The sequence below is a fragment of the Ambystoma mexicanum genome, chromosome 4p (assembly GCF_040938575.1).
Source record: "Ambystoma mexicanum isolate Mex_15411 chromosome 4p, UKY_AmexF1_1, whole genome shotgun sequence".
NCBI classification, from domain to species: domain Eukaryota; kingdom Metazoa; phylum Chordata; class Amphibia; order Caudata; family Ambystomatidae; genus Ambystoma; species Ambystoma mexicanum.
Window position 1 is genome coordinate 216,571,563 of NC_090927.1, and position 26,341 is coordinate 216,597,903.

The following is a 26,341-nucleotide window of genomic DNA, read 5'->3' on the forward strand; positions in this document are numbered from 1 at the left end:
ATTTCATTTTTTTTAATTACACCCATTTTGTCTACGTTTTTTATTAATAGTGCCGATCTTTGGTATTCGGGTCGCTGTGATGTTTGGCACATTCTTCTCTTCTCTATGTGCAAAGTCTCTTAATCGTGGCTTCAAAGTTCACTAGGAACTTATTAATTCACTTCAGCTTCCAGGATGCACTATTTTCTTTTTCAAGGGACACATGTTGCCTCATACACAAGTACTGCTATGAGGTAGAGGGACATGGATGTAATGCCTGGCTCAGTTAACTGCAGTCTGCATTACTCCTAATCCCAATCTTCCTCGTCCCAGTACTTCCTATGAGGCAAGGTGCCTCATAGATAAGTTCTGGGACGAGAAAGAGGAAAATTAAGGACATTCTGGGCCGAGGAGCTAATTTTGGAGGTTGTGGTGGTAGTCTAGGAGTGCAATGCGACCCATGATTTCTTGCGAAGTGTGGGGGGCCCTCAGAAAAGCTCACGGGGGGGCACATTTTGTGCTATGCCACTGATTACTCAAATACGTCTTTCCTACTCTACGATGTTGACGCTCTCAATAGCATGGTCTTCAAATGGGCAAGAGTTTTATACTTAATTATTTCCTACTGGGAGCAATACTGAGGACATGAGATAACTCCTTGTGAATAATGATTTATTCTTTTTTTTGTAGAAATATCCTCAGACCTTTTCCATGTCCTTTCATACACAGACTACAGTCTGGCTCACCACGGGTAGGAGGAGAGTATAAAAGCTAACATAACATTAATAGCATTTTTCATTTGTTGAACTTTAAATGTATTTAGTCAAGTATTCTTCTGCAGGCTTAGATGCAAAATATTGTTAAAAAAATACATTTGTTAGGAAAATAATTTGTATATGCTCTTACAAAATGGAGGACGGGACATGTTTTCAGTCCTTTCTTGATTCCGCTGATACGTTGTAGGATGTAACTTTTGGTTGCTTTCTATAAAGTCAGGTGGTAGCAAAAGACAAGGAGGAAGTAGCATGTCTTCTTTGTGCATACAAAATGGAGGACTGTATGTCCTTTTAGCAGTTGTTCAAACAATGAATTGAGTCCCCAATGCAAGATGAAAGCCGAATTTCAGTTAGAGAATATTGTATATTTAGTTATAATGTGATTATAATGTGAAATGTGTGGTGGCAACTTTACTATTACGAGTAAGAAATCGTTTTTGTTTATTTACAGTATGGTTAGTGCGAGTAATGCAAAATATCTCATTTGTAACCACACATTTTAAAAACTATTAGTTGTGCCAATAAAAGGAATGTGTGCCAAAAAATGGAATGCATCTTTTTGCAAAGTTACTAGCATCAGTGGACGGCCCTAAGCACGTTAGTGTCATCTGCACTGGTTTTACAGGTAAAGGCCTATACAGATATACTTATATATTTTTGTTACAGGTTGATTGGACCCCAGCAGATCGGAAGCCTATATCCTGGGATTGTAGCTGACGAGAATCAGAATAGGGTGTTGGAGACGAAAATCAAAAAAAAAGAATCAGAATGGTTCTGGCTCGCCCGACTGCCCGACTGCCACAAATACAATTGAGACTGCCCCCACTTCCTGTCTGTTTAAAAGGGTGATTCACCCTTAGAAAACAAATCTTCCCTCATCTACTTGAACTTCCTGTACTGGGAGGACAGAAGAAGAAGAAAGTTTGTTCAGACCTTCACTTGCCCCCCACCTTCCTGTTGCATTTAGGACATTCCTGTATTACAATACCATAACCCACAGCTGGGGCTCCATGACCAAGAATGATTCCATTTATATTCTGATCCGATGTCCAGAAGTGTGCTTAGTCTCCCCTGTTTATATTGGGGCTAGTTGCGGTATATTGTGCTTGTTTGCAATTCAATATTTTGCCTTGATGGGTGATGCCCTTCCTGGCATCTAAAGTTTTAATCACGTCCTTTCTCCTGGCTGACAGCAGCATCACTGCCAGTGGTCAGTTTCATTGGCCATCTGAGCGGCTGCAATGTAGCATTACAGGTAACCAAGCCAGACATTCCCCCCTATAGTGGGCAGGACTGTCCCCAGGTGCACCAGGAAACCTGTGAGGTTGTAGGCAGATTGACAGGTGTAATGACCTATTTGGCTGACGCATTGTTACAGTTGCCTGAGAGGACCCCTTGTCAGGGAGAAGAGAGCTGGAGAAGACTGAATCTGAAAGAGTGTGTGCTTGGTAGGTTGGTGTCACAACTATGGCCCTGGACTAGGGATTTCTTCATCCATAAACTCGAGGGGCTCCATCATTTGAGATAGGAGGAGGGAGATCCCCCCAAATGCAACTTCAGGCTGATTTCACATCCATGCTTGTATGGCTGGCGGAACAGCAAGAGGGTCCTTTCAAGAGCCAGAATGTGTCAGACTTATGCTGAGCATAGCCCCTGGTGAGTGGCTGTGAGGGTGAGTGAATTATGACTGACTCAGAGTGACAGACAGCATTCAGGTTACTTTATCATAGGATGCTTTCATTTTTGGCCCTGTCATATTAGGTGAGGCTGGGTGTCCGGCAACCTGCCAGTGTCAGCCTCTCTAAGGATTAGTTTGGTTTCAGTGTTCTGCACATGTCAGAAGAATAGGTGTTTCTGTTGATAGCTACATGCGTGGGAGGAGGGGATGATCCCTACGTCTCCATGGCTGGTACTTTATAGGTGCTTCCATCAATAGGGTGATGTCAGGGAGAGGGTAATGTGGTGTCCTCTCCAGAGGACCCCAAAGGTGCTTCCGGGTAAATGTTAAACAGCATCTGCTGTCTGCAGGTAGCAGATGTTGTGCTCCACTGTACAGGTGTTCAATTAAATGCTGTGACGTTGGAAGTGTGTAGCTCAGGGTGCTCGAGGTACACCTTTTCTGGGGGCTCTTCTAGGGCGTAGTGCTAGGCTACCCCAATGCACTGTCTCTACATTAGTTGTTGAAGGGCTTGTAGATTTCACCAGAGCTGGTAGGTGATTCCTACTGGAGTGTAGAGAATTTGGAGACAGAGATGCATGAAATAGTCTTCAGCACATTTCTAGTGTCACACTTTAAAGAGTCCCTGATTTCCGGGTGCCCAGTTCAAGTGTACCGACTTACTCGGTGGGAGTATTTTCATCAGCCATTCCTGCCATAGATTAATGCCCCTTGATGTACAACGTGACGGGGTTAGTATGATGCAACACAACTGGGCCCATGCATGAAAGATCAGTGCACTTTAAAAATGCATTGCTCCTCTTCAGAGTCCCTCTACTAAATATATAATTCCATATGTCTTCTGAGTCCCTCTACTAAATATATAGTTCCATATGTTTTCTGAGTTCATCCTTTAAATAATTAAATATATCGTTTTTTTAAATCAAATGTGTGTGGTTCGTCTACTTCTAGTGATTATACAATATTTGTTTTACTGTTTATAAATAGTTTTCTATCTCTTTTTTATTTTCCCTTTAAAGTATATTCTTTGTTTTTAAATCTATTTTGTACATTTTTTTTTAAATGAAATTGATGAAGATGTGTAAAAAGGCCTTTTTCTTTGAGACTAAAAACACACACAAAAAAGATTACAATTTAGCCTTATAGACCAAGAAATGGGTCATTATCGAGGCATAATGACCCACCATCGCGTTATTGCCCGAGGTGAAGCCAAGGGGCATAATTAGCAGAAGGGTCATTATTCCAAACGATAATGACCCCTGTCGAGGTGTACAAGGTGTCCATTACCTATGCACCTCACTAGTGCGACCAACGCTTCTGTGTCCCGATTGTTAAAATTGAATCTAGTTGATCCTCTGCCTTTATACCTTACTAAGTGACCTATGCTTTATGCCTAGATTGCTAAATTGAATTTAGGTGTCCCATTGCTTATGCACCCTGCTAGTGACCTATGCTTTGTGCCGGATTGCTAAATACTTGATTCTAGGTGTCCCATTGCTTATGCACCCTGCTAGTGACCTATGCTTTGTGCCGGATTGCTAAATACTTGATTCTAGGTGTCCCATTGCTTATGCACCCTGCTAGTGACCTATGCTTTGTGCCGGATTGCTAAATACTTGATTCTAGGTGTCCCATTGCTTATGCACCCTGCCAGAGACCTATGCTCATGTGCCTTGACTGTCAAAATGCTCTTGTACCTGATTGTCTAAATCGAATCTAGATGTCCCTTTGCCTTCGCACCCTGCTAGTGACTTATGCTTTGTGCCTGATTGCTATAAATTTGAATCTAGGTGTCCCATTGCCTATGCACCCTGCTAGAGACCTAGGCTCTTGTGCCTTGATTGTCTAAATCGAATCTAGATGACCTTTGCCTTCACACCCTTATAGTGAACCATGCTTTATACCTGATTGCTAATTGAATCTAGGTGACCCCCTGCTAGGGTGTCCCACGCTCTAGTGCCCCGATTGTTAAAAACAAATCTAGATGACCCTTTGCCTTCGCACTGCACTAAGTGACCGATGCATTTGTGCATTCATTGTTAAAAATGGAACCTAAGTGACCCATTGCCCTTGCACTATGTTAGTGACCTTGCTTTCGTGCCTGGATTGCGCGAATCGACTTTAGGTGCCTCACTAGACTAGACCCACGCTACCAGACATTAATAGACCGCACCAGTCTACCCTGCCCAACATTACAATGTATCTCCACACGCTTTATACAGTGTTACTGAGATTAACATTGTACATCTTGAATAGCCAATACCTAATCATGCTACCCAACCTATCAGCACCTGAGCCTGCACATAACCCATACTTATTAACTGAAATGAACTCCCTGCCCTGCCCTGTTCTCGCAAGAAACCTTAGATTACGTGCCAGGCTCGCAAGACTCTATGACCCATTGTCTAAACTAGCCCACAACAAGGTGACCAGGAATCCATCCCTACACCCTCTTCAGCTGAATAGTAGACTCCACCGTGAGCCTATCCGTGACCAGAAAAGCACGCACGATGCTATGCCACTACCCCTAAACCTAGCAGATCTAGGGACTAAGGGCGCATTAATAAATGCACGTTCCATGGTAGCCCACGCATCAGACATTGCTGACTTGCTACATAATGAAGACCTGAACTTCTTAGCAGTTACCGAAACCTGGCTTCACCCCACGGCAGGCTCTGCAATTATGCTAGCAGTCCCAGACGATTACACGCTATTAAGACTTGATCGCACCACTTCTAGAGGTGGAGGTCTTGCCATCATAGCCAAAACTAAATTTACTATCACAATTGAATCTCCTATCAATGCTAGCTCCTGTGAATCTCTTACAGCCAAGTTAACACTCTCTAGTACTCAATCCATCTCCATTCACCTTATCTACCGACCACCGGGCCCCTTAGGATCATTCGAAGAAGACCTCACAGACATCTTATCAAACAATCTCAAAAACTCCTCACAACGCATCCTACTAGGAGACTTTAACCTTGGTTTTAGCGACCCTGCAGACGCCAATGCTAGTACAATCAACAATACCCTAGAGGAACTGGGCTTCACCCAGAAGATTACCGAACCTACCATATCAAAGGGAGAACTCTGGACTGGCTAGCTGTGCACAACTGCCCAGTCCTGGTCTCTGCCATACTCCCACAGCCCTGGACAGACCACTATTTGATTTCGTTTACCCTAAAGGCAACCCCAGCACAAGCTAACAGCATACTCCAGCTGTCCAATCCCGAAATAAAAAAAACATCACCCCGGAAAACCTGATCCCGCTTATCACACCAACCTTGAATGCCATCCCGGACCACACTGATCCACTCACAATGGTGGATATCTACAATAAAATCATGCTCTCATCCCTCGACGCTATAGCCCCTTTGAAGCTAAAAAAGAGTAAGCCCCGGAAACACATTAACTCCTTGTTCTCGCCTCATCTCAAAGCCCTCAGACAGGAAAAGCGACGCTGTGAAAAAATCTGGCGAGCTTCCCCCTCAGAAAAAAACAAAAAAAACTTGAGTAGTCTATCCTCCCAATATAAAAAAGAAATTATACTGGCTAAACAATCGTCCTTCAGCATGCGGATCTTACAAGCCAAATCCAACACTAGAGAGCTTTTCACAATACTTAAAGAGATTGAATCCCCGATTCAAGTACCTGATTCGTGTATCAAAGATAAAAATTGGTGCACGGGCATTCAAAATGCCCTAGCGAAAAAAAATCTCATCCCTTAAAACTAAAATAAGCACTAAAAAAGAATCTCTACTCTCCTCCACCAAGCAGAGTACCGTCTCCCACAAAAAGGTTCACCCGACTCAATCCTCCCCCCAACGCTTAACCCCTCCTTTAACTTCCAAAAAGTATCCCCCAAAGAGGTAGAGAATACTATTCTCACCCTCAAACCCTCAAACTGCCATGGAGATTTATGCCCCGCTCAACTGATTAAGGATGCTGCCCGTGATCTCGCACCATTTATTACCAAACTAATAGATGCGTCTTTCACATCAGGCACCGTACCTAATAATTTAAAACAGTCCTGGGTCCTCCCTCTGCTTAAAAAACCGAATCTGGACCCATCCACCCCAACTAACTACCGCCCTATTACCACAGTACCTTTCCTCCTTAAAATCATCGATAAAATAGCATACCAACAGATCCAACACTACCTTGAGCACTTCCAGCTCCTAGGCGTCCGTCAATCTGGGTTCAGGCCACAACACGGAACAGAAACCGCCGTGATAGATCTCAAGGCACAGATAGATGAGTTGAGAGACCAGGGAAAGACAGCACTATTGCTTCTCCTTGATCTCTCTGCGGCCTTCGATCTGGTCGACCATGAGATCTTGTGCAACCGCCTACAAATAGCTGCCCACCTCTCTCAAGATGCAACCAACTGGATCCAATCCTTCCTTAATAACCGTACGATGAGAGTCTTCTCATTAACAGCAGCAGCCGACCCTATCCCGATCACGTGCGGCGTACCGCAAGGATCGTGCGTCTCCCCTACACTTTATAACATTTTCACGAAGCCCCTTTTTGCTGATCTAGACGATCTGGGTATCACCTACACTAATTACGCCGATGATACCCAGATCCTCATCCCGTTGTCGGGGGATTATGACAAGGATTTGGTCTTCGTTAATAAAGTGTACCTCATCATCCAGGCATGGATGGCCTCACACGGACTATGCCTGAATGATGACAAGACGGAACTTCTCATTCTAGGCTCCACACACTACCTCAACAAACTGGGCCACAAATACTCCTCATTCATAATTGACGACAACAAAATCATGGTAGCTAAGGAGGTTAAAACCCTCGGATACTATCTAGATTCCACCCTTACCTTCAACAAACAAGTGAACGCAATGGTGTCTGCCACTTCTTACACTTGCAAACTTATCAGGGCAGCCAAACCCTTTCTCTCCCCCACCAACTGCACCACCTTGGCCAGGGCGCTGATCCTGTCCAAGTTGGACTATTGCAATGCCTTATATGTAGGCTGCAACAAATATATCTCTAACAAAATCCAAATCCTCCAGAACAATGCCCTCAGAGCGGCCCTTAGTATCCCGAAGAAAGCCCATATTTCAGATTCCAGAAGATCTGTTAATTGGCTATCCACCAAGGACAAGATATTTCTTAAATCAGTGTCTTTGATTCATAAATGCCTCCACCAAGCAGCCCCCCAATACCTCACCGCCAGATTTACTAGACCTACCCTCTCCCGCCCCGCGAGAACGGCCAACTCCAACCTTCTTCTGGTGCCCAGGTTTAAACGTACTACATCTGGAGGAAACAGCTTTCCAGTAAAAGCAGCACAATTCTGGAACTCCCTCCCTCCGTCGTGCAGGGAGGACCTACCCTACCACCAGTTCAGAGCTAGGACCGTCCACTGGCTCAAATCTCTCAACTCATAATGACTCTTAGAGACCCAGATTCGCCACTACCATGTGGCGCCTCATTGAATGTAAATATGTTTATAGTATTGCCCTAATGTACATGTTATTCTCTACCCCTACTCATTGATTGTAAATATGTTTATAGCACTGCCTTTAATGTACATGTTCTACCCTCCTATTTGGCGTGATACGTCTGGCAATGTAACCCTAGCTGGACCTCACCACACGTATGTAACGAAGCTTTGCAACCCTCTTGCTGCCTCTGCGCCTGGCTACCCTCGGGTTAGGTGCGCATTACAAATAAATAAAATACAAATACAAATACAAATACAAGGCTAAAAAGACAAACTCAGTAAATTAAATGAGATTTGTTTCTGCATTATTTAAATAACATGGCATTCTTAATAGGCCGAGCATTTCAATTGCAAACATGGTTAAAATGGAGAGGGTTTAACATGAGTATGGATAAGGGGTGGTCTAAAAGTAAACAGTTTCGATGTAAGAAAGTGAAAGCATTTTCTCCCATGTTTTAGCTTTCGCTGTGTTATGTTAAATAGGATTATGCAGTGAGAAAACGGGTGCTGCTAGAGTGGAAGCGTCTTGCTGAGAAATTACATTATAGTTCCCCTGTCAGAATGTTCAGAATGCAATCAATGCCAGTGCTTTTGGCTGCACTCTGAACTTTCTTATGGGCTGAGTGGTGGTCAATATATTTTTATTTAATTTATTGGTTATTTGTTATGCGCACTATACAGCAGAAATGTGTTTCAAGGCGCATCAAGGCAAAGTAGGCGGAGAAGAAAGGAAATGGGAGAAGGATAAAAACAAAAACGTTCTTAAAAGATCTTGAAACATTCGGAACGTGCAAGTGCTATAGCATGGGAGAGGGGGAGGAGGGAAGGTGCGGTGGGCAGAAGGGGGGCAACAAGCAAACACACTCTGACTAGGTTGTGAGACGATTTAGAACATGCAAGTGCTGAGACACAAAAAGCGGGAGAGGGCGACGAATGGGAGCCCAGATTGCGAGAAGGTAAGAGGTACAGAATGCAAACAGTTAATAAGTGCAGGAACAGGTAGGCCAACTGCATAAGGAAAAGCCAGTCATGCAATTGGGACATGCAGGTAAAAGTGACTACAGCCTGGGAAAGCATCGCCTCAGGGGTTGAGGGGCTGCATCAGGCATGCAGACAAGCAATTAATACTCAGCAGGTAAGTGTGGCTGCAGACTGGAAAAGCCTCGCCTCATTGAATGAGGGCTACATCAGGCATGAAGACACCATTAAGATTAAGCAGGAAAGAGTGACTACAGCCTGGGAAAGCATCGCCTCAGGGGTTGAGGGGCTGCATCAGGCATGCAGACAAGCAATTAATACTCAGCAGGTAAGTGTGGCTGCAGACTGGAAAAGCCTCGCCTCATTGAATGAGGGCTACATCAGGCATGAAGACACCATTAAGATTAAGCAGGAAAGAGTGACTACAGCCTGGGAAAGTCTCTCCTCAGGGGTTGAGGGGCTGCATCGGGCATGCAGACAAGCAATTAATACTCAGCAGGTAAGTGTGGCTGCAGACTGGAAAAGCCTCGCCTCATGGAATGAGGGCTACATTAGGCATGAAGACAGAATTAAGACTAAGCAGGTAAGAGTGACTACAGCCTGAGAAAGCCTCTCCTCAGGGGTTGAGGGGCTACATCAGAATGCAGGCAGACAAAAGCATCACAGGTTTAGAGTTAATCCATGGTTGCAGGTAAAACAATGCGAACAAGCAAGGAACCAGAGTCAAGACTGTGGTTGCAGGAAGTCAGTGCAAACAAGCAAATAACCATAGTCAAGGCTGTGGTTACAGGAAAAGTCAATGCAAAGAGGCAAGGATCCAGAGACACTCAGTGGTCTCCATGTGTTAATATAGCATTATAGACCAGGGGACGGAAAAGCCATACGTTGGACACGGGTCATTATCCATGCAGTAATGATCCCTCTAAGATGTATAGGCTATTGGCACATAATGGTACTAGCAAATCATGTTTCAGAGGTTTGGTGATGAAGTTAAAATCATACATTTAATAATAATAAAGTAAATCGACAAACTCAGTAAATTAAATGAGATGTATACTGCATTATTTAAACAACATTGTTGTCTTAATAGATTAATCATTTCAATATTGCAAACTTGGTTAAACTGCAGAGCATGCATAAGGGGTCATGTAAAAGTAAATGGTTTCTGTATAAGAAAATGAAAGCATTTTCCCACGTTTTAGTTTTCTCCTTATGTTAAATAGTTTCAGTGAAAAAGCAGGTCCTTCTAGAGGGGAAGGTCTTGTTGAAAGACATCTTGTCTGGAAACTGCATTATTGTTTCCCTGTCAGAATGTTCAGAATGCACTCAATACGAGTAGTTATTGATTGCACTCTGAACTTTCTGATTGGCTGAGAAGAGGTCAGTAACGATCTCCATGTGCTAATACTAAATATGGTTGGTCACCTGCCCTCCTCGTTGAATACACTCTGACAGGTGGAGGCATAATGTCACATAGATATATAATAGTCAGTTTGAGTTTTCACTACACTGTTACTCACCGTGTAGATTTTATGCACACACTTCCTATATAACCAACCAGGCCTTAAGAGCTAAGGTACTCTGGTGTCCCTCTCCTGTACCAGAGGGCAGTGCTGTTCAATATCATGCACTATGGCCAAGCTGGAAGCATGTGTGTTCAACTGTGCTGTTGCGCTTGGCCGCGATATATAATAGGGCTATGTTAGATGAGCCAGCCTCTAAATGTAGACATTAGAGTCCATGACAATTGTTGCCTTAGTATTTGTGGCGCACACACATTTATATATTTATGGGGCATCTTCCATTAGAATTAATCTTTCAGAGTAAAACTTATTGATGTTTACTCACCTTGACAAAGTCACCTATAACCAGTGCTTTAAGTGTCCAAAAAGAGTAACTGAGCCGGGGCCTCCCGGGCCCACCACAACATTTGCCAGACACATTATTCCACCGAAGCCGCGACGGGCGCTTAGCCTCCATTTTCGAGTCAGACAGGCTGACAGAAAAGCCAGATTTCTGGCACTTCTGTCTGACACTTCTATCAGTCACTGTAACTTCCTCTTGTGACCCCTTGCACAAGGGGTCACAAGAGGAAGTTACTGTCCTTTTGTTTCCCCGCCCCCTCACCAGGTCACTGAGGCGTCTTTGAGCCTCGGCGAACTTGGGTACTCCGTGCTCATTTCTATGTTAATAAAAGATGGCTTGAAAAGTACACAATTCAAGCCATCTTTTACAAAGCTTTGCCAACGGACAAAGACGCCTTAGACTTCGTCCGTCGTCAAAGCTTTATAAAAGATGGATTGAATTGTGTACTTTTCAAGCCATCTTTTATAAAAATGCCTTCCAAAGTACGCAAACCATAAGGGATCCACACAAATATAAAAATGTTATGTGTTGCATATTGTAATGCATATTTCTATGTTTATAAAACATGGCTTGCATAGTACACAACCCATTGTAAGGTACGCATACAAATATATAAATGCTTACATGCATTTATGTATCTGTATGTGTACCTTACTATGGTGTGTGTACTTTTTAAGCCACACTTTTCCCGCAAGTCACACTCCCGAATGAGGGCCGCCCTTCGATTTCTTATCCCACTTATATACTTATATAACACTATAAAAGAGTAAGCAGTGAATTGTTCGTCAAAGTGATACACTTAAAAAGCGAGACACTTACCAGTTCCTTCCTGAGCCAATTCAAGGCTTCATCAATGTTTTCAAATCCATTTATTTTCCCTGAGGTAATTGCCATCTTCTCCCGCGGACCACTTCCATTGAAGTGAACTGCTGGCGCTTTCCGTAGGCAGACCACCTCATCGTTGGCTTGCCTTTTATCTTTCACCTCTGGCTCCCCGGATGGCTTTGGCTTTGTCCATGTTGGGTCCTCGAGCCTAGCCTTCCACTCCAGGTATGACGGCCTCCTGGTCTCCAGTCTAAGCTTCTCAGTCAGCGCCTTCAGGCTCCTTAAATGGTCATCTGGTGGGGGTGCTGCCGGCACCCCTTCCTTTTCAGGCACCTCTCTGATGTGGATTGTTGGTAAGGACATCTTAGCACTCATCAAGTGATTTCAAGTCTGAGGGTTGAATGGAAGGGCCACAAAACACAGTGTCCCCACCTCTTGGGAAAATAAAGAAAATGTCCCTTTTTTCTGTTGTATTCAAACTGATGAATTGCTGGGGAGTCTAGAGCAGATCTATAAAGAAAAACAGAACGGAATGATGTTTAAATATTTATTAGATAACAACATGGAAATGTTATTGACTTCTGAGGTGAGATCACCTAGAGGAGGTCCGGACTTCGAGAACAAAATCAACTCCATGTTTTTAGCATACCATGAAACAAACCACACACATCCTAGCGACCAGCACATGACAACTACCGACCGAAAATTCACAGCTACGCTCAGCGAACGTTGTAAACCAAACTGAAGCTGCCAACAGCACATCAAAGCTCTCTTGCGCTTTTTCCCCGCTCAGCCCTACTAACCTACCCTCCCCACACCTTACCCTCTTGCTTTTCAGATCTGCCAGAGTGCCAGGGGACCACTCAGGTGGTGATAGCGTGCGCTATGAATATCCTTTGACATTACATGACATATCTACAAATACATTTAAATAGAGTGAATCTAAAGGAGAGTTATTTACACAGCCATTGAGCACAGGACTTGGAGACCCCTCATCCGGAATGAAACAGCTATAAAGTGTACTCTGCAGATGGCGACCGGCCAAAATGTCATTGACCAGAATGCAGCTGGTAATGAGCATAGACAACAGACTATACAAAAACTTTCTTTAAAGCAGTGGGCAGGGAAAGCTCACATCTGGGGCCATATTTCAGAAACTTTTCAAGTGTAATGTTGCACCCTAGTTTTAAAAACACTGGGACGTATTCCAAAACCTTTTGTCCGTGACAAGTGCAGTTTGCCATGTTATAAGCACCAGGAAAAAAAATGCCCTTGTGCAAAAAAGGTACATTTTCAATGAATTTTTGCACAATGGCAAAGCTTGACCTAGTGCTAATACCATTCCATATTACCAAATCGGCAATTATTTTCCAGGTGCTTATAACATGACAAAATGCACTTGTCACAATGCAAAGGTTTTCTTATATACAGGCTCGGACTGGCCTATAGGCAATAGTCCCATGTCCGAACGAAAAACACACAATGCTGGGGTAGGCCTGTTTTTTGTCAAAGTAGGGTTCTTTTTCGCCAGATTTGGGCCAGTTTGATGAGTTAATTCACACTGCGGCTAGTAGTTATGACCAGTGTTGCTGAATAAATATTCTTTAAAATGCACAATTTACATCACACTTCATCAAAAAATGCTGCCTTGGGCTCTATTCGAACAGTGTCACAAAGGGAATGAATTTCCATTTGCAACTGTGGGCCACTTTTTCATTGGTACCAGAGACAATTTTATGGCCCAGTCCGACACTGCTAATATGTCCCAGTGTTTTTTAAAAATAGAGCACACTTTGCCTTAGTGGTAATACCATGCAAACGTGTACTTGCACCTGTGCAACATGTCTGTTATCTGGCCTGTGATTCTTAAGTGAATGAGAGCGGCCGTCTCCTTCCTTTCACGGCAGAATTCTCTCGCCACTTGTAACCCATGGCTTGCACATGCGCAGACATAGGGCGACAGAAATACAGGAAGCATTTTACATTACATACACATCAGCAGTCAGAATTTGCCACTCCCCCCTAATGAGCACACAATAGAGCGCGAGGCGCACCAGAAGTTATACATCCTGAACTGCTGCGCAAAGAGTCGACATTTGGCAAGCAATAATAAAGTGAACTTTTGCAATTGCGACGACCAGAATGCAACTGGCAAGAGGCACGAGCAGACGACTACTGAAGCATTCATTTAAAGCACTGCCCACTGAAGATTCACGCGTAATGTGGACTTGCAGGGCCTGATTTAGTAAGCGTTTTTCAATGGGATTTGAATGGGATTATCCCATTGAAAAACGCTTCGCAAATCTGCCCCGGGGTCTCTTTTCTTTCACATGTGCTTAATTTACTAGGTGCTAGAGTGTTCAATTTACCATACTGACAAGGGGCGTTCTATTACACGTGTGCACCTGTGTACAGGTTAAAGAACAACATGTTAAAGGAAATTAGCAGCCATGCATCTGCACCCAGGAGACATGGAGACAGACGCTTCCAGAGAATGAAACGACGAGGGGAGGGGGGAGAAGCAATAATTACTCATTGAAATGTCACAGGATGACGTTGCCGCAGACACGTGCCCCACCACAGGTGTTACTGAACTGTTTGTAGAATGTGGACATGCAGTACCAGGCTGACGTGAAGGGAGGGGTCGAGATAAAACAAAGTGAAGGCTGGGGTTGGTTGGGAGATTGAGCAGGGAGGTTTGGGGACGGTGACACCACACCACCAAGTGTTATAGCCATTATTGGGGTGAAATAAAGTCGATCTTGAACTACCCGGCACTATTTTTAACATACATTCACCTCTTACCTCTCCAATCGTTCCTTCACTGTCTCCTGGGGTGGCCGCACCTCCTCCAGCCTCCCCCTGAATTATGGCGTCCCTCAGGGTTCCGTGCTGGGACCCTTTCTTTTCTCTCTCTATACCTCCCTTCTCTCTCCGGTCATTTCCTCTTTCGGCATTTCCCACCACTTCTACGCTGATGACACCAAACTCTTTCTTTCCTTCTCTTCCTTCACGTCTGACCTCCACCTCACTCTTTCTTTCTGCCTCACGGCCATAAAAGACTGGATGTCATCCCACTTTCTTTCCCTCAACACTGACAAGACCAGGGGTGTTGCTAGGTCTGGAAAAGACCCGGGGCTACGCTGATGTCGGAACTGCTAGCTAGCCTTTTGGTTGTAGCTCCTGAGATTCTATCCAGGGCTACAACCAAAAGATAAGGGGCTATAGCCCACTTAGCCCCCACCTAGCAATGCCTCTGGACAAGACTGAGGTGATTTTCTTCCCTCCTAATACTCTCTCCCCTTCTGCCCCTCCCTTCATCCACTTTCCACCTTCCAACGTCCCCATCTCATCCCATGCCCACAATCTCGGCCTCCACCTCGACTCCTCTCTCTCCTTCTCCAACCACATCTCTCTAACCTCTCGAGCTTGTTGGTACCACTTCTATAACATCCGCAAGATCTGCACCTCTCTCACATTCCATGCTCCAAACTCCTAATCTCCTCCCTCATTTTCTCCCGCCTCTTCTACTGCTCCTCTCTCCTCTTTGGACTCCCTGTCTCTAACCTAACTCCCCTAAAATCCATCTACCACTCCTCTATCGGTACTCTATGCCTCCTCGGCCCTCAAGACTCTATTTCTTCCTCTCTCTCTCAACTTGGCTGGATTCATTTCCTCTCAAAACTGAAATTTCAATTCCTCTGTCTTGTCTATAAATCTCTCCATGACCTGGCGCCCCCTACCTTTCCTCCCTCCTCTCATTTTACTCCCCCCCGCTCTCTCCGCTCAGCAAACCTCTACCTCCTCACTGTACCCCCAGCCCCATGTGCCTCCTCACGCTTCTGGTCCTTCCAACTCTTGGCCCCCCCTACACTGGAACTCCCTCCCGCTCTCCATCCACTCCACCCCTACCTACTCATCCTTCCGCCACTCCCTGAAAACCCATCTCCTTCACTCCCCCCAGACTTCCCTTCCCTACCCCTCCTCTCCTACCCTTTCCCCCCCTTCTGTCCCCCCATCATTTCTCCTTCCCCTCTGACCTTAAATTAGTAACATATACTACTTAAAGGCGATGAGCACACCAGATCACTCCCCCTTCCCTTCCCCTCCCCTCCTCCCTTCCCCCTCTACCTCAAATCCTACACTGTTACTCCCTTCACCTTCCCCCTCCTCTACCCCATCCCCTTTCCCCTCTTGTAAATAGTTCTACTTATTGTTCTAATGACCTGTTCTTGTTTGTAAATATGCTTCTCTCACTTTTGTATCTGTTGTTATATTGTAAAGCGCTTTGGCTTAAAGCGCTATATAAATTCAATAAACATAAACATACATTCAGAATACAAATGACCTCACAGGGTACTGTGTACACAGAGTATATCAGCAAGTGGATAGCAGAGAGGTGCAGTGCTATTTCCTGACACTGGCTATTTCAAAATCATCATCCGTATAACCGTAGAAATTATAAACAAGGCATCTGTGGCAATCAAGTTCTGGCTGCAACACTTTGGAGCAAACCCAAACCACACATAAACATATAGTTAATACTTGTATGGGATGGCTGCAAAGGATCATAGTGGTTAATTCTTTGGCTTGTGCGCACACACTCATGCATGCACACACACACACAAACCGCACAAACACACACTGCACACACATACAGGAATGCAAGCATGCACACTTACATACACACACACACGCGTATGCACACACACCGAGGAATGCAAGCATGCACACTTACACGCATACACACACATGAATGCCAGCATGCACGCACACACACCACACGCACTATGGGAGGAGGCACCTCTGTATGCACCCATTTCCTTCTCCCTGTGTTTCTCCGTCCCTCTACCTTCTCCAGCAGACAGTACTGCCCAAGCCGATATTTATTTTGTTAATCTTCATTTTGAAATACTCAATATGCTTTACTCGTTGTCAGGGCCATCTTACTTTGCCACTCAGTATTTTGAATTATTGCCATCCACAACATATTGAAAGATTGCACATGTAACAGTTGATGGCAAATCTCCAATGTGGGATATGGCATTGAAAAAGGCATGGAATAGGTGTGGATTTCTGCCTGTGCATCAAGCGATCGAAATGTATGAAAAGAAGTAGTGGAGTTATTTCTGTGGTGCTTGAAAATGCTACGGTAGAGTCAGCAGAATAGAGCGAGAAGTCACGAGTGGGATAGGGGGCACAGTGCCACGAAATGACTTGACCACCAGAGTGAGCCACTTTCAAAGGGCTCCATTTTCATTAAAAAAAACAGTCTGGTGCTGGAAAGCAGCAGCACGAGCAGGGCCAGGTAGGTAGAACATGGTGAGTGTGTGTCAAAGTTGAGGATACTCTCGAAGGGGAAGAAATACTAGTGTGGGAATACAATTAGGGGGCTGTTGCAACAGTTTGCTCAGATCTTGGTTATTAATCCGAATCCTGGCTATATAGCTGCTTGATGGGGACCAATACGGTGGAATTGGGTTCCACCAGTGACAGATAGGAGTGAAGGTCAAGGTTTCAAAGAGAAGTCAAGTGAAGTATGAGGTCCAGGATGAAAGATGATTTAACACCCGGGGTAGAATGTTCAAATCCCCGGTGCCATTCAGGAGCCAGGCCACCCGGGACATGGTGGGGCCACATATCCTGTTGGCACACAGGATTAGATCTGCCATACCGGGGACCTGCTGCTATCCTGCTCTCCCCCCACCGGTCCACTCTTACCTGAGTCTTACCGGCCGCGGCTACTACCTGACGCATGATCACTGCAGGATCCAATGACACCACTCCTCTCGTCTAAGGCCTCCTGGCACCTGCTGGCACCCTGGTAAAACTCCCCTCTCCCACTAAACCTGACCAGCACGGCAGAAGCTAAAGAAGGAGTTCCACCATCATGCCGCCAGGAAAGAAGGGGTTTCACCATCATGCTGCCAGGAAAGAAGGAGTTCCACCATCATGCCACCAGGAAAGAAGGAGTTCCACCATCATGCCACCAGGAAAGAAGGAGTTCCACCATCATGCTGCCAGGAGTCTATTGCTCAGTGGCCATGTTAGAAAGGCTTGTCTTCTTTTAGCACCCAAAATATGGTTGCCTGGACATTGCCATGCACCTTTTCAGGGGGCAGTGGTCTAATATCCGTAATGCTCTTCACCTAATGGGCAAGACAAAATATTATGATACCGTAGCCTTCTCTCTGCTCGGTCCCAGCCTTCCAGGATCATATATCCATTTAAGCATGACATGCATGCTACCATAGATGTACAAACCTGGGGTACAGGTACAGCACGTAGACTCCCTCTGACATGTCGGCTAAAAGCCACACATGCGATGCTCATTTGCGTCTGAGGAAGACTTGCCAAAGCAAATGTTCAATTTTTTTGTTAGTTTGCTGTGGAACCTGAGACTGCATCTCCCTGTTGCACAGTACAGACCCCTTCGCTTTCCAGTCTCCTTGGCTGCACTTAGGGTCTGACTCTGGGTGCAGCAGCTGTGAGACAGATGTGCTGGATTGTCGTTTGATTACCAACCTGTGTATTCTTGGGCTAACAATATTAGGCTATTATTTTGATTAAGTCATTATTTTTATTAGAGTATTTATTGAGTGCAAGCCTAGCTTTGGGAAGCAACAGAGTGCTTTACAATCATAGGGGGAACTACACAGTGAAGGAAGCAGAGAAACAGGGAGTTGGGGAGATAACAATGGCAAATTTGGCAGCTAAGGATCTACAAAGAAACAGGGGGGAAATTATGTGGAGCAGATCTCCCACTCTCAGGTAGGGTAGGGTGGGGAGTTGAGGGTGTGTGGACCTATGTGTTAGGGATGAGCCATTGCTTCAAGAAGAGGATAGTTTGCTCCTTTCTGAACTGTAAAAGTGAGGGGCGAGTCTGATGTTGATGGGGAGGGGGTTACAGAGTCTTGGGGTGTAGACAGAGAAGGCCCGTCTTCTGGTTCTTTCCTTCTTGGACTGACAGAGTTCACGTCTGCACATTTCCTTACTTCTGGTGGATCGTATGTCTCCAGGGGAAGAATTGGGCTGGAACAAGACAGAGCCGCTCCAGCAATAATAGTCTTGCCAGAGCACCGTTCCAGCCTAAACCTCCCCAGGTTGAGGACATTCTCGGCCTCTGACTGGCAAGAGTCTCCTTTAATCAGGAAACTCAGCTGCACACATAGAGACACAGTGCTACACACAGGGCTCGATTCATGGATTTTTTTGCATTGTTAAAAGTGACATTGCACTACTGAAAAAAAGTGACTTTGCACTGCCGACACAAACCCTGAATCATGGAACTGTGCAAAGTGTAATTTAGCAGCGCAAAGCCATTTTGTACTACAAAAATGACTATGCACTGACTTTGCACTGCAAAAATACACTTTGCACAGTTCCATGAATCAGGGTTTGTGTCGGCAGTGCAAAGTCACTTTTCAGCAGTGCAAAGTCACTTTGAATCGTGCAAAAAAATTCCAAGAATTGGGCCCACAGGGCTTCTATCCGTGCAGCTCAACAGCTCAAACTCAAACAATGAAGCTTTATATACATCTCATGCTTTACACACATTGTACTGTCAGGGTGACTATTCTAAGAGAGGAAATGAGCACCATACCAAATGTGCATTGCATGCTTAGAAGAAATGAATGTATGAATTACTAGCACAGACAGGTTTGATAAATTGGTGGTCATTCTTATGTTCCCCAAAATGCACTTTGTTTTTATGCAAAGCAGCCAGCATTCTATATTCAGGGCATGCACATCATTAGACACTTAGCTCTGCACTGTGTCCCACCCACAACACTGACATTTCGACATCAGTCCCACCCAGACCTCAGAATCCGCCCCACCCCCTAGCCATTTCCAGCACTGCCTCCGTCTGGTGGATACTATGCCTCTGTCTACTCATGGGCTGTGTCTCTGTGACAGTCTGATGTAGGGTGACCAGATTTCGAAAATAAAAAACCGGGACAGGCCACTAACATAGTAGTAGGACTATAGCTTTAGCGGTGAAACTGCAGTCCTACTTCTAAGTGGGTGACCTGTCCCGTGTCATCCCAAAATCACGGGACTGGGTTTTTAAACTTAAAAAAGTCTCTGGACCCCGGGCGGAGGTGCAAATACCCAGACAGTCCGAGCAAAAGCTGGACTTCTGGGGGGACTAGTGTGATGGCATGTTTGGCTGCAGCATTTTGCACTCAAAGGAAATGGTCTTCGTCACCACCAACCTGCTAGTATTCAAATGGAAGGCGAGGACACACAATCACACAATCAAGGAACAAGTATTCCGGACAAGAGTCAATATTTGTGAATGTCGACATTCCCAACAACACATCTGTATTCGCTAGATGAAGATGAAGAAAGCATCCGCTATTTCCTGGACCTAATTACAGACGATCTGGAAGCTGCACAAATATAATTACAGTTTCCACTCTAGTGAAAGTCCTGGCTGTTTTGCATTTTTGTGCAAACAGTTCCTATCAAGGGACAGTTACTATGGTGGGTGGCTGGGATGTCACGGCTTGCATTTTGTTAGGTTTTCAAAGCTATGCTTCCAGCTATGTTAAAACACACGAGCACACGAATTATATTTCTCCAATCTGCTAACGCATTGTCAGTGATTCCTTTTAACATAGCAGGCTTCCCAAACGTTATAGGTGCCCTAGATTTCACACATTTGCACAACATTTCACCCGGTGGCATGGAGTGTATGTTCCAGAACATGCAGTACTCCCACAATGTTCAGGTGACCTGTAATCACACACTGCACATAACAAATTCAACCCTCGGCGCAGCAGCATACTGGAAGCAATGTGTTACCTTGCACACGGGGGAGTTGGCTGCTTGGTAAATGGCATGGGTTTACTGGCCCTGTTTGTCATGAGGCAAGTTCTTCGGTGCATTGTTGCGGCCAGTTGAGGGTGTAGGCGTAAAGGCCAGACGTACATGCCATGGGGATGGTGTGATGGCTGATTGATATGGGTAGGCATGTGTATCACTGTTTAATGCTTCACGTGAACATGTCATAAACATGAGCCGTACACAGTGCATCCTTCTTAAGTGGTCTCCCGTCTCTTCATAGATGACAGAGCATATCCGCTGAAGGCCGGGCTATTGAGCCCCAAACTGAACCCAAGGGATAACTCAGAACAAAAAAACAAGGGGGTATCACTAGGGTAACAGTTGTCGTAGGTGGGTCCCAGATCCGTCAGAAGAGGGGTGCCAGAGGGGCAAACTGCCCCGGGTCTCTCATGGATGGGGGGATTGGTGGGGACTCGCGGGTTGAGGGCTGTCTCATATAAAAAAAAAAAAACACAACAAATGTGCGCTTTCAGGCTTTTGTCCACTCCCTGCTTGGGCCTTCAGCACCTCGTAAGCTTGAGAAGCAGGTCCATGGTAGGGTGCTGATGGACTACAAAGGGAGCACGCTTACAGGCAGTTCACTCTGTGCCCCTGTCAGCTGCACCCTGCCAGCTGAAATCACTGCTCTACTACATAGAGCAGGGGTCTGCAACCTGCGGCTCTGCAGATGCTTTGAACTACAATTCCCATCAGGTCTACACAGCATCATCAATGGGGAGGGTCAAGGGATATGTAGTCCGACACATCTGCAGACCCCTGACATAGGGACACTGCTGTTGCAAGCACTTGCTATTCCATTACAGAACAAGTTGAAGGCCTATTTGTCTGTATACATAGAGACCTCCCGCCCACCCTGGTATGGACCCCCACCTGCCTGATAGATGCAAAGAAGTAATTTCACATTTTGTACACAACTCAAATCATGATAGTGCACAAAGTGCTGATGAGACTACAACCTGCATTTGGATCTGGTCAATTGTGCATGTATTGCTTGTGTTCACTGTTTTTTTGTGTGCATTCACAATAGCACAACTCTGTAGCGTTTTCATCTTTATTTGGGAACATTTCGGTCACATGCAGTGATAGGCTGAAATTCATGTTGATTGATTTGAGTGCCACAATGGTTAAGAAGATAGCTCAGTGAGTTAAGCAAGTGTTGCAGAGATCTGTGTTCAGATGCTGTACCTCAGTACCTCATCCTGGCAAGGCCAAATCAGCCTTTCCTCTTTCTAAGGTTAATAGTTGTATAAATGTGCATTTTCTTTGGAAGCAAGAAATTGCATAGCCACACAGGTTCCAAGCCCAGGTCCATGCTTAGAAACTGTTCCCCGATATTAAGTGCATTATAAAAGAACAATTATATGTATACAGAGCCGTTTGGTGAGTTTAATACATGATCTCTTTGTTTCTTTCTGGAATTATAACTACTTCATTTCGTTAATAGCAATCTGTAAGTCTGGGTCAAACTATGACTTTAAGCAGGTGGCCTTATCACCTAGTTAGATGTTGGCTGTATTTACATTTTCAACTTTTCAACAATTAGGACTGGCCCATGCAGACTTTCATTTATGATGCAGAAATAAAATCATGTTCCTTTTTCATGACATGTTTCTAAAATATATTGAAAAAATTCTGGTGTGTTGTTTTCTCAAATGATTTGTGTACTTTCCATGACAGGCCTTTAAAGCACGACATTATTTTAGTTCATGGACATCAAACGGTTACAAATAATTGCATCTTTCTGTGAAACAACAACTGGGAAACAATAAATTCAAAGGCAAGATTGTAGGCTGGGCCCAAAAGCAAGGTTCACCACTTAACCAAAGTTTGTGATTCTGGGCGACATATTTAGGGCCCAATTCATGGAATTTCTTGCACAGTTCAAAGTGACTCTGCACTGCTGGAAAGTGACTTTGCACTGCCGACACAAACTCTGATTCATGGAAGTGTGCAAAGTGTATTTTTGCATTGTAAAGTATGTGCAAATTCAGTGCATAGTCATTTTTGCAGGCCAAAATAACTTTGCACAGACTTTGCACTGCGAAAATACACTTTGCACAGTTCCATGAATTAGGGTTTGTGTCGGCAGTGCAAAGTCACTTTTCAGCAGTGCAAAGCCACTGTGAACTGTGCAAAATATTCCATGAATCGGGCCCTTAATCTCAGTGTCCATCCTGTTATAATTTCCAATCCCAAAACATTTCAAAGGTTTCAGTAATTTAGAGGGATTTGGTTCAGGGGGTAAGCTCCCCCAAAACGTCTTACTCATAGGTTAATTGGCTATCGTGTTGCTACAAATAGTATTTTAGTTACCATTCATATATTGCACCCCACAAAGTCATTTATTTGTTGATTCACTCACGGTACCACAATTTGACAACCATGACACTCTCCCAATCTATTAAACGTGTTATAAAAGAAGAAATAGAATTATAATTATAATTCTACGTTTGTATACATGCACCATCCTGGTAATTTATAGCCCCTATGCATTACTGATGCTATCTTATTAGTACCTTCCAGGCTTGAGCATCTCTCCACAATATGTGAGGCTGCTTATCTGTGTTCTGTGTCTATCCTGAGGTTTGTGTACCGTTTTTTCACAACTACTGATCTGTGTCATGCATCTATACAACACCTTTCTCTTGGCTGCTACTGTTAAAATGTGTCCCTCCTATGCTAGAACACAAGTGCCTCGTCGTGAACTGCTAATGTTGCCCTTGAAATGCCACTTATTTAATTTCCTAATTTCAGCACAGATAAAGGGAGTTGGGGTAAGGGAGAGCCTATCATCCTTATTCTAATCACATACAGGAGAGGATATAAAGTTATGTGATTTGATTATGACGTGGGGGTGAGAGGGTAGTGGTGAACAGAGATTCTTGGATACCTTCATCGTTATGGTTTGTGAGGGGTCCCATATGCGCCAGGGCCCCCAAAACCCTTAAAATGGCTGTGTGAAATTGATATTGTACCATTGCTTTCCTGCATGTGGTTCATGTCCACAAGGTGGAAATAGCCAGCTTAGGGTTGTCCAACTCGAGGCCTCAAGGGCCAGATCCAAGCCGGTTTTCAGGATACTCCTCATTAATACTTGTGAGATAAATTTGCATAGAATAATTCTAAATGCATGCAGTTTTTTCCTCATGATTATTAATGAGGGATATCCTGAAAACCCACCAAGATTCCAGCCCTTGAGGCCCAGATTTGGACACCCCTGAAGGCACTGCTCTATACCATTCTCGTCACAATCAATTCTGTCTGGAGTGGAACTTGAAAAGGATGGAAGAAGAGGGTTGGAACAATTCTGCAATCTCAGATGCAATCTCAGATGCACAATCCTTACTCTAATCTTTCAAAGATTTCTCATGAACATCGAGTTTAATATAAAGTTATTTTTAAAATTAAAATGTTTGTATGATATTTGCATATTATACAAAACACTATCAGGAATAAAACTCTCTCCTGTAGAGATAGATGGCTTTGCTTTCTTTTATTTGCAGTCACAATAAAGTACAATCGGGTTACTTCATCCATAACATGAAGGGGAAACTCCTTGGCCCTCATTACGACCCTGGCGGAGTGGGTTTCCGCCAGCGGTAATCGCGGCGGACCCGTCCGCCGTACTACGAGTTCCCTTAGCGCCATGGAGGTTTTCTCCGCCTGGTTTTACCGGGCGGAGAAAACCATGGCGCTAAGGGACCTCGTTGTTAATTACGCCGCCGTACTTTACGGCGGCGTAATTAACTCCTTCCCCACTCCCATTATACCCTATGGGGCAAGAATGGGAATGGGGAAGGGTAAAATGGGGTTTGGGGATTTACCGCTCCGCCAAGGTCGGCATGGGGTGGTAAATCCGCCAACCCCCATGGCGCTATCGGCGGCTTTCCGCCATGCTCCGCGGTGCATTTAGCACCGCGGATTCCGCCAGGGTCGTAATGAGGGCCCTTGTGTCTCTTGTTGGTTGTGTCTCTGGGCCATTGCAAAAATCAGGCAGGGGGGCTCACCAAATGTTTTGTCCCAGGACTCAAAAAACCCTGGGATAGCCCTGGATGTGTCGCCTACAGCTTCCCAACCCCCAAGTTATCCCGGCATAGTGTTTGGCACTTACTAATGTTTGCTTTTCGGCCAATCTTGTTTGTGGAGCGCGATATACGTGACACATTGCGGTAGACGCTATTGTTTGTAATGTGGGTTGGTTCGCAAAATTTAAAACAATTCTAAAGTGCATACAGAGTTTGCTTAATTGTGTCCCTGGCATTATGCTAGAGTTATGTTGAGACATTCCTTCTGCATTTGTTGCAGGTGATTCTAGATAAGGTGGCCAAAGCTTTCCATGGGTTTGTGGCTCAGAGGACTGCTCTGAAATCCGTTCATTGGCTCCCAGTTGACTAGCGGATCTCCTTCAAAGCTCTATGCATAATCCACTGTGCCCACTGTGGCTTGGGCTCCTAGTACCTTCACAGTACATTAAGTAGATACTGTCCGGCACAGTGGTTTAGATCCATTTCCGCCGGATCCATAAATGCTGGTGCCCAAAGAAAAAGAAGATCATTGGAAGACCTCTGGGCACTTCTGGGGCTTGTATCCGGAATTAACCAGTGTTTAATTTGTAGGAAAATAAGTGGCAGGGCTCAAATATTTTCTAGCAGCCTTGTGACATTACAGGCGGGCAGTTCCCCGCCATTGCTGCCACCACCCACAGCTGCTCCCCACATCGTCGACACAGTTGGGGTTAAACTACAGCTCGCACCTGCTCATTGGTGTTGATGGATGCTTTGCCTGTCATTCCTTCATAATCAATCTGAGTCTGAGACAATAAGTGCCGGGGCTCAGAAACAAGTGTAAGGGCTGAGCCCTGCCAAACACCTCCAGAAATTAAGCCCTGGTATTAGCTCCTTCCCTCACCCAGATCAAGGGAATACCATCTGCGCTTTAGAAAAGTATTATTAACGCCCTTTTCTGGAAAGCTTTTGCTAAGTGGAAAGAGCTAGACCACCCCGGTACCTTGGTGGCTTGGCCACCCATTGACTTAACCTTATCTATTCCAGTGGAGAATCCCACACTCCTGTTCTCCTGCACTTGCTGGCTTTTGGTCTTCTGTAACTTGGTTTTATGCCTGCACTTACTCTCCCCTGTTTCCTGACCCCTTCCCCTTGCACTTACGCTCATCCCTCCCCATTTGCACTTTCCTGACCTGAATGTCCCAAGCCATTTGTTCCCCTCCCTATGCCCTAACCCTTGCAATCATAGTGAGCACTAACCAATCAATTATAGCGGCATACCCGGTACGATAGCTCAGTGGGTTGAGTGGTCGCTGCTGTGATCTGTGTGTGATCTGCAGGCCACAGGCTCGAATCCTGGCATTGCTAGCTCAGCCTTTCATCCTTCCGATGTTGATAAATGAGTATCAACTTTGGATGGGTGATGTTGTATGTAAATATGTTCTATGCAAATCCCTTTGGTGAAAGTGCTATATAAATAAGACATTATCATAGTTTCTAGCAAAGGGGGGTTGGAATCCTGACATCACCATGACCTCCCCATCACATTACAATTCGAGTTAATTGAGGGGATGTGTGATTCGTGTCTTGAAGTGAATAAATGTCAGTGTCTGACTTCTGATCCCCTGATAAAGGCCCGAGTACTCTCACGTGTGCATCACTTCAGGGGACATTGTAAACCTTCTTTTTTACTGCCTTGCCGGAAAGGCCATGGGGGCTGTAAAAGCTGACCAGCGTCTGGTGGCGTTTGCTAGGCAGTGCATGGTGCAATCGCTTCCCTTTGTGTGGGTAGCGACTGCCTCCAGACAGTGATGGGGTGCTTGCCTTGCGAACTTTGTCATAAGATGTTTCAAGGACCAGAGCGAGTTGCCTGGCTACATCAGAGCAAAATACTATGGGAGACTGGGAGGAAATC

At 45.0% G+C, this 26,341-nt stretch overlaps 1 protein-coding gene across 1 annotated transcript in view; it reads right to left on the minus strand.

The window, feature by feature from the left end:
* The window catches only part of FAM167A (family with sequence similarity 167 member A), a 192,379-nt gene that overhangs the window by 81,699 nt on the left and 84,339 nt on the right, over positions 1-26,341 (minus strand). Inside the window, exon 2 of the mRNA XM_069605730.1 lies at positions 11,567-12,082. Coding sequence (XP_069461831.1) covers positions 11,567-11,947 — 381 coding nt within the window. The 5' untranslated portion in view covers positions 11,948-12,082. The remainder of the gene's footprint in view (positions 1-11,566; positions 12,083-26,341) is intronic.